Source organism: Podarcis vaucheri (assembly GCF_965113315.1).
Source record: "Podarcis vaucheri genome assembly, chromosome: Z".
NCBI lineage: Eukaryota > Metazoa > Chordata > Lepidosauria > Squamata > Lacertidae > Podarcis > Podarcis vaucheri.
In genome coordinates this window covers 52,105,433-52,114,142 of record NC_138758.1, presented here as the reverse complement: position 1 = coordinate 52,114,142, position 8,710 = coordinate 52,105,433, and the positions used below count along the sequence as shown (strand labels likewise).

At 41.0% G+C, this 8,710-nt stretch overlaps 1 protein-coding gene across 1 annotated transcript in view; it reads right to left on the bottom strand.

Annotated features, from left to right (window-relative positions):
* The window catches only part of LOC309524275 (spectrin alpha chain, non-erythrocytic 1-like), a 199,323-nt gene that overhangs the window by 93,317 nt on the left and 97,296 nt on the right, over positions 1 to 8,710 (bottom strand). The window contains 3 exon segments of the mRNA XM_082208732.1: positions 1,689 to 1,698; positions 6,848 to 6,939; positions 7,687 to 7,734. Coding sequence (XP_082064858.1) covers positions 1,689 to 1,698; positions 6,848 to 6,939; positions 7,687 to 7,734 — 150 coding nt within the window.

The window sequence follows — 8,710 nt, the reverse complement described above, 5'->3', positions numbered from 1 at the left end:
GGAGAGGGAAAAAGCGGAGAGGAGGAGGAGAGGGAGAAAGAGAACGAGGAAAAAAGAGGGAAAGAGAGAAGGAGAGGAAAAGAGAGAATGAGGAGAGAGGAGAGGAAAGAGAGAGGAAAGAAGGAGAGGAAAAGAGAGGAGAGGAGGAGGAGAGGGAGAGGGAGAAAGAGAACGAGGAAAAGAGAAGAGGGAAAGAGAGAAGGAGAGAAGAACGAGGAGAGAGAAGAAAAGAGAGAAGAAAGAAGGAGAGGAAAAGAGGAGGAGAATGAGGAAAGAGGAGAAGAGGGGAAGAGAGAATGAGAGGAAAAGAGGAGAGAAGGAGAGAGAGAAAGAGAATGAGGAAAAGAGAAGAGGAAAGAGAGAAGGAGAGGAGAGGAAAAGAGAGGAGAGGAAAAGAGGAGAGGAGGAGGAGAGGAGAGGGAGAAAGAGAATGAGGGAAAGAGAAGAGGGAAAGAGAGAAGGAGAGGAAAAGAAAGAACGAGGAGGAGAGGAAGAGAGGAGAGGAGGAGGGAGAGGGAGAAAGAGAGCAAGGAAAAGAGAAGAGGGAAAGAGAGAAGGAGAGGGAAGAGGAGAGAAAAAGAGAGGAGAGGAAAGAGAGGAGAGGAAAAGAGAGGGAGAGAAAAGAGGAGAGAAGGCGAGGAAGAGAGAGAAAGAGACGAGGGAAAGAGAGAAGGAGAGGAAAAGAGGAGAGAAGGAGAGGAAATGGAGGAAGGAGAGAAGGAGAGGAAGAGAGGAGATGGAGAGGAAGAGAGAGAAGGAGAGGAGAGGAAAGGGGAAAGAGAGGAGGAGAAGAAGAAGAAGAAGAAAGAAGAAGAAGAAGAAGAAGAAGAAGAAAAGAGAGAACAAGGGGGAAAGAGAGAAGAAGAGAGGAAGAGAATGAGAAGAAAGAGCAAGAGGAAGATAATGAGAAGAAAGAAGAGAGAAAAGAGAGGAGAGGAGAGAAGGAGAGAGAGGAAAGAAAGAACGAAAAGGAGAGAAGGAGAGGAAAAGAGAGAACGAGAAAAAGGACAAGGGGGAAAGAGAAGGAGAGAAAGGAGAGGAAAAGAGAGAACAAGAGGAGTAAAAGAGAGAACGAGAAGAAAGAACAAGAGGAGAGAGTAGAGGAAAAGAGAGAACGAGAAGAAGAGGAAAAAAGAGAAGGACAGGAGAGGAGAGAGGAAAGAAGAGAGAAGAGAAGGAGAGGAAAAGAAAGAACGAGAAGACGGAGAAAAGAAGAGGAGGAGAGAAGGAGAGAGAAGAAAAGGAGAGGAGAGGAAAAGAGAACGAGAAGAAGAGAAAAAGAGAGGAGGAGAGGAAAGAAGGAGAGAGAGGAAAAGAAGGAGAGAAGAGAAGGAGAGGGAAAGAGGAGAAGAAAGAACAAGAGGAAAAGAGAACAAGGGGAAAAGAGAGGAGAGGAAAAGAGAAAAGAGGGAAGGAGAGAAGAGAAGAGTAAAAGAGAGAACGAGAAGAAAGAACAAGAGGAGAGAAGGAGAGAGGAAAAGAAGGAGAGGAGAGAAGGAGAGGAAAAGAGAGAACGAGAAGAAAGATGGAGAAAAAGAGAAGAGGAGAGAAAGAGAAGGAGAGGAGAAGCAGAGGAAAAGAGAGAAGGAGAAGAAAGAACAAGAGGAAAAGAACAAGAGGAAGAGAGAGGAGAGGGAAGGAGAGAAGAGAAGAAGAAGAAAGAGAGAACGAGAAGACATGGCAGCCACATTCAAGGATCTCCAGGCGACGGAAGGTTCCGGAAGGAAGGAAGGAAAGGGAGAGAATGAGAAGAACAAGAGGAAAAGAGAGAAGGAGAGAGAGGAAAAGAGGAGGGAATGAGGGGAAAGGAAGAGAATGAGAAGAACAAGAGGAAAAGAGAGAGCAAGAGGAGGAGAGAAGGAGAAAGAGAGAGGAAAGTGAGAGGAGGAGGACAAGAGGAAAAGAGAGAAGGAGAGGAGGAGGAGAGGAAAAGAGGAAAGAATGAGAGGAGAGCAAAAGAGAAAAAGAGAGATTGAGAGGAAAAGAGAGAAGGAGAGAGAAGAAAAGAGGAGAAGAAGAAGGAGAGGGAAGGAGAGGAGAGGGAAGGAGAGAACGAGAAGAAAGAACGAGAGGAAAAGAGGAGAGGAAAAGAGGAAAGAAACTAGAGGAGAAGAGAGGAGGAGAGGAAAAGAGAGGGGAGGAAAAGAGGAGAGGAGAGGAAAAGAAAAGAGAAAGAATGAGGGAAAGGCGGGGGGAAAGGGAGAAGGAGAGGAAAGGGAGAGAAGGAAAAGGAGGAGAAGAGGAGAAGAGGGAAAGAGAGAATGAGAGGGAAAGAGGAAAGAATGAGAAGAACAAAAGAGAGAAGGAGGGGAGAGGAAAAGAGGAGACGAGACGGAGAAGAAGAAGAAAAGAGAGAACGAGAAGAAAGAACAAGAGGAAAAGAGGAGAGGAAAAGAGGAGAAGAGGGAAAGACGGAATGAGAGGAAAAGAGGAGAGAAGGAAAGGGAGAGAATGAGGAACAAGAGGAAAAGAGAGGAGGAGAGGAGGAGAGAAGGACAGGAAGAGAAGAGAGAGGAAAGTGAGAGAAGGAGAAGGACAAGAGGAAAAGAGAGAACGAGGGGAGAGGAAAAGAGGAGGGAATGAGAGGAAAGGAAGAGAATGAGAAGAACAAGAGGAAAAGAGAGAAGGAGAGGAGAGGAAGAGAACGAGAGGAAAAGAGGAAGAATGAGAGAAGAGCAAAAGAGAACAAGAGAATAAGAGAGGTTGAGAGGAAAAGAGAGGAGGAGGAGAGAATGAGAGGAAGGAGAGAACGAGAAGAAAGAACGAGAGGAAAAGAGGAGAGAAAAGAGGAAGAACGAGAGGAAAAGAGGAAAAGGAAAGAACGAGAGGAGAAGAGGAAAGAACGAGAGGAAAAGAGGAGAAGAGGAAAGAACGAGAGGAAAAGAGGAAAGAACGAGAGGAAAGGAGGAGAGGAAAAGAGGAGAGGAAAAGAGGAAAGAACGAGAGGAAAAGAGGAGAGGACAAGAGGAAAGAACGAGAGGAAAGAAGAGAGGAGAAGAGGAAAGAACGAGAGGAAAAGAGGAGAGGAGAAGAGGAAAGAACGAGAGGAAAAGAAGAGAGGAGTAGAGGAAAGAACGAGAGAAAAGGGGAGAAGAGGAAAGAACGAGAGGAAAAGAGGAGAGGAGAAGAGGAAAGAACGAGAGGAAAAGAGGAGAGGAGGAAAGAACGAGAGGAGTAGAGGAAAGAACTAGAGGAAAAGAGGAGAGGAGAAAAGGAAAGAACGAGAGGAAAAGAGGAGGAGAAGAGGAAAGAACGAGAGGAAAAGAGGAGAGGAGAAGAGGAAAGAACGAGAGGAAAAGAGGAGAGGAGAAGAGGAAAGAACGAGAGGAAAAGAGGAGAGGAGAAGAGGAAAGAACGAGAGGAAAAGAGGAGAGGAAAAGAGGAAAGAACAAGAGGAAAAGAGGAGAGGAGAAGAGGAAAGAACGAGAGGAAAAGAGGAGAGGAGAAGAGGAAAGAACGAGAGGAAAAGAGGAGAGGAAAAGAGGAAAGAACAAGAGGAAAGAGGAGAGGAAAGAGGAGAGGAGAAGAGGAAAGAACGAGAGGAAAAGAGGAGAGGAGAAGAGAGAGAAAAGAACGAGAGGAAAAGAGAGAGGAAAAGAGGAAAGAACGAGAGGAAAAGAGGAAAGAACGAGAGGAGAAGAGGAAAGAACGAGAGGAAAGAGGAGAGGAGAAGGGAAAGAACAAGAGGAAAAGAGCAGAAGAGGAAAGAACGAGAGGAAAAGAGGAGAGGAGAAGAGAAAGACGAGAGGAAAAGAGGAGAGAAGGAGAGGAGAAGAGGAAAGAACAAGAGGAAAAGAGGAAAGAACGAGAGGAAAAGAGGAGAGGAGAAGAGGAAAGAACAAGAGGAAAAGAGGAAAGAATGAGAGGAAAAGGGGAGAGGAGAAGAGGAAAGAACGAGAGGAAAAGGGGAGAAGAGGAAAGAACGAGAGGAAAAGAGGAGAGGAGAAGAGGAAAGAACGAGAGGAAAAGAGGAGAGGAGAAGAGGAAAGAACGAGAGGAAAAGAGGAGAGGAGAAGAGGAAAGAATGAGATGAAAAGAGGAGAGGAGAAGAGGAAAGAACGAGAGGAAAAGAGGAGAGGAGAAGAGGAAAGAACGAGAGGAAAAGAGGAGAGGAGAAGAGGAAAGAACGAGAGGAAAAGAAGAGAGGAGTAGAGGAAAGAACGAGAGGAAAAGGGGAGAAGAGGAAAGAACGAGAGGAAAAGAGGAGAGGAGAAGAGGAAAGAACGAGAGGAAAAGAGGAGAGGAGGAAAGAACGAGAGGAGAAGAGGAAAGAACTAGAGGAAAAGAGGAGAGGAGAAAAGGAAAGAACGAGAGGAAAAGAGGAGGAGAAGAGGAAAGAACGAGAGGAAAAGAGGAGGAGAAGAGGAAAGAACGAGAGGAAAAGAGGAGAGGAGAAGAGGAAAGAACGAGAGGAAAAGTGGAGAGGAGAAGAGGAAAGAACGAGAGGAAAAGAGGAGAGGAGAAGAGGAAAGAACGAGAGGAAAAGAGGAGAGGAGAAGAGGAAAGAACGAGAGGAAAAGAGGAGAGGAGAAGAGGAAAGAACGAGAGGAAAAGAGGAGAGGAAAAGAGGAAAGAACAAGAGGAAAAGAGGAGAGGAAAAGAGGAGAGGAGAAGAGGAAAGAACGAGAGGAAAAGAGGAGAGGAGTAAAGAATGAGAGGAAAAGAGGAGAGGAGAAGAGAAGAGAAAAGAACGAGAGGAAAAGAGAAGAGGAAAAGAGGAAAGAACGAGAGGAAAAGAGGAAAGAACGAGAGGAGAAGAGGAAAGAACGAGAGGAAAAGAGGAGAGGAGAAGGGGAAAGAACGAGAGGAAAAGAGCAGAAGAGGAAAGAACGAGAGGAAAAGAGGAGAGGAGAAGAGGAAAGAACAAGAGGAAAAGAGGAAAGAACGAGAGGAAAAGAGGAGAGGAGAAGAGGAAAGAACAAGAGGAAAAGAGGAAAGAATGAGAGGAAAAGGGGAGAGGAGAAGAGGAAAGAACGAGAGGAAAAGGGGAGAAGAGGAAAGAACGAGAGGAAAAGAGGAGAGGAGAAGAGGAAAGAACGAGAGGAAAAGAGGAGAGGAGAAGAGGAAAGAACGAGAGGAAAAGAGGAGAGGAGAAGAGGAAAGAATGAGATGAAAAGAGGAGAGGAGAAGAGGAAAGAACGAGAGGAAAAGAGGAGAGGAGAAGAGGAAAGAACGAGAGGAAAAGAGGAGAGGAAAAGAGGAAAGAACGAGAGGAAAAGAGGAGAGGAGAAGAGGAAAGAACGAGAGGAAAAGAAGAGAGGAAAAGAGGAAAGAACGAGAGGAAAAGAGGAGAGGAGAAGAGGAAAGAACGAGAGGAAAAGAGGAGAGGAGTAAAGAACGAGAGGAAAAGGGGAGAAGAGGAAAGAACGAGAGGAAAAGAGGAGAGGAGAAGAGGAAAGAACGAGAGGAAAGAACGAGAGGAAAAGAGGAGAGGAAAAGAGGAAAGAACGAGAGGAAAAGAGGAGAGGAGAAGAGGAAAGAACGAGAGGAAAAGAGGAGAGGAGTAAAGAACGAGAGGAAAAGAGGAGAGGAGAAGAGGAAAGAACGAGAGGAAAAGAGGAGAGGAAAAGAGGAAAGAACGAGAGGAAAAGAGGAAAGAACGAGAGGAGAAGAGGAAAGAACGAGAGGAAAAGAGGAGAAGAGGAAAGAACGAGAGGAAAAGAGGAGAGGAGAAGGGGAAAGAACGAGAGGAAAAGAGCAGAAGAAGAAAGAACGAGAGGAAAAGAGGAGAGGAGAAGAGGAAAGAACGAGAGGAAAAGAGGAGAGGAGAAGAGGAAAGAACAAGAGGAAAAGGGGAGAGGAGAAGAGGAAAGAACGAGAGGAAAAGGGGAGAAGAGGAAAGAACGAGAGGAAAAGAGGAGAGGAGAAGAGGAAAGAACGAGAGGAAAAGAGGAGAGAAGAGGAAAGAACCAGAGGAGAAGAGGAAAGAACTAGAGGAAAAGAGGAGAGGAGAAGAGGAAAGAACGAGAGGAAAAGGGGAGAGAAGAGGAAAGAACGAGAGGAAAAGAGGAGAGGAGAAGAGGAAAGAACGAGAGGAAAAGGGGAGAGGAGAAGAGGAAAGAACGAGAGGAAAAGAGGAGAGGAAAAGAGGAAAGAACGAGAGGAAAAGAGGAGAGGAAAAGAGGAAAGAACGAGAGGAAAAGAGGAAAGAATGAGAGGAAAAGAGGAGAGGAAAAGAGGAAAGAACGAGAGGAAAAGAGAGGAGAAGAGGAAAGAACGAGAGGAAGAGAGGAGAAGAGGAAAGAACGAGAGGAAAAGAGGAGAGGAGAAGAGGAAAGAACAAGAGGAAAAGGGGAGAGGAGAAGAGGAAAGAACGAGAGGAAAAGGGGAGAAGAGGAAAGAACTAGAGGAAAAGAGGAGAGGAGAAGAGGAAAGAACGAGAGGAAAAGAGGAGAGAAGAGGAAAGAACGAGAGGAGAAGAGGAAAGAACTAGAGGAAAAGAGGAAAGGAGAAGAGGAAAGAACGAGAGGAAAAGGGGAGAGGAGAAGAGGAAAGAACGAGAGGAAAAGAGGAGAGGAGAAGAGGAAAGAACGAGAGGAAAAGGGGAGAAGAGGAAAGAACGAGAGGAGAAGAGGAGAGGAGACGAGGAAAGAACGAGAGGAAAAGAGGAGAGGAGAAGAGGAAAGAACGAGAGGGAAAGAGAGGAGAAGAGGAAAGAACGAGAGGAGAAGAGGAAAGAACGAGAGGAAAAGGGGAGAGAAGAGGAAAGAACGAGAGGAATAGAGGAGAGGAGAAGAGGAAAGAACGAGAGGAAAAGAGGAGAGGAGAAGAGGAAAGAACGAGAGGAAGAGAGGAAAGAACGAGAGGAAAAGAGGAAAGAACGAGAGGAAAAGAGCCACATTCTCACCTGTGGAAGCGCTGGACCTCGTGAGCGCTGCCCAATAGCTGGCTCCGCTCTTCGGCCAATCGCTGGAGGGATCGCCAGCGCTCGTTCAGTTCCTGGGAGACCAATTAATAATTAATAATTAATAGTAGTAGTAGTAGTAGTAGTAGTAATAATAATAATAATAATAATAATAATAATAATAATAATAAATTTATAATGATTAATTTATACCCCTCCCATTTGGCTGGGTTTCAATAATAATAATAGTAACAGTAATAACAATAGTAATAATAATAATAATGAAAAAAATGAAAATAATAAAATTATTATTATTATTATTATTATTATTATTATTATTATTATTATTATTATTACTCGCCCATCTGGCTATGTTTCAATAATAATAATAATAATAATAATAATAATAATAAAAAATTTATGCCCCTCCCATTTGGCTGGGTTTCAATAAAAATAAGAATAGTAGCAATAATAATAGTAATAATAATAATAATAATAATAATAATAATAATAATAATAATAAAAAAAAATTTATGCACCTCCCATTTGGCTGGGTTTCAATAAAAATAAGAATAGTAGCAATAATAATAGTAATAATAATAATAATAATAATAATAATAATAATAATAATAATAATAATAATATTTATTCAAGTTGAATGAATGCAACATAAAAACAAGGTTAAAATAGGAAAAGGCAGCCTCTTCGCAGGAGGAGAAAGGAAAATATTATTATTATTATTATTATTATTATTATTATTATTATTATTATTATTAATAACAACAACATTTCTAGAAGGAGAGGGAAAGAGGAGAGGAGAAAACGAGAGAACAATTTTTTACCTTGATGGAGTTGAAAGTCGCCACCGTGTGGAGCATCAGTTTGGCGGACTGGAGGCAAAAAAGGAGCGTTAATAGTAATAATAGTAATAATTAAAAAATAAATAATTTCCCACCCATCTGGCCGGATTTCAATAATAATAATAATAATAATAATAATAATAATAATAATAATAATAATAATATTTCCCACCCATTGGGCCGGGTTTCAATGATAATAACAATGGCAATAACAATAGTACTAGTAATAATAATCATAATAATAATAATTTAATTCCCACCCATTTGGCTGGGCGTCAATAATAATAATAATAATAATAATAATAATAATAATAATAATAATAATAATATTTCCCACCCATTGGGCCGGGTTTCAATGATAATAACAATGGCAATAACAATAGTACTAGTAATAATAATCATAATAATAATAATAATAATTTAATTCCCGCCCATCTGCCTGGGTTTCAATAATAATACTACTAATAATACTAATACTAATACTAATAATAATAATATTTCCCACCCATCTGGCTGGGTAATAATAATAATATTATTATTAATAATACTAATATTTATATCTCGCTTGCTAGGCTTCCAAAAATCAAAATCCTTCTGGGTTGTTTTTTTTTTTTTGAGACATTGGGCGGGGTAATAATAATAATAATAATAATAATAATAATAATAATAATAAATAATGTTAATAATAATAATAATAATAATAATAATAATAATAGTAATAGTAATAATAATAAATAATGTTAATAATAATAATAATAATAATAATAATAATAATAATAATAATAATAATAATAATAGTAATAGTAATAATAATTTGCTTCCAAGGAGAAAAATAAAAATTCTCTTAAAAGTTATTACTAATACTAATAAAATAATAAAATAAAATCCTTCTGGGTTGTTGTTTTTTGAGACATTGGGCGGGGTAATAATAATAATAATAATAATAATAATAATAATAATAATAATAATAATAATAATTTGCTTCCAAGGAGAAAAATAAAAATTC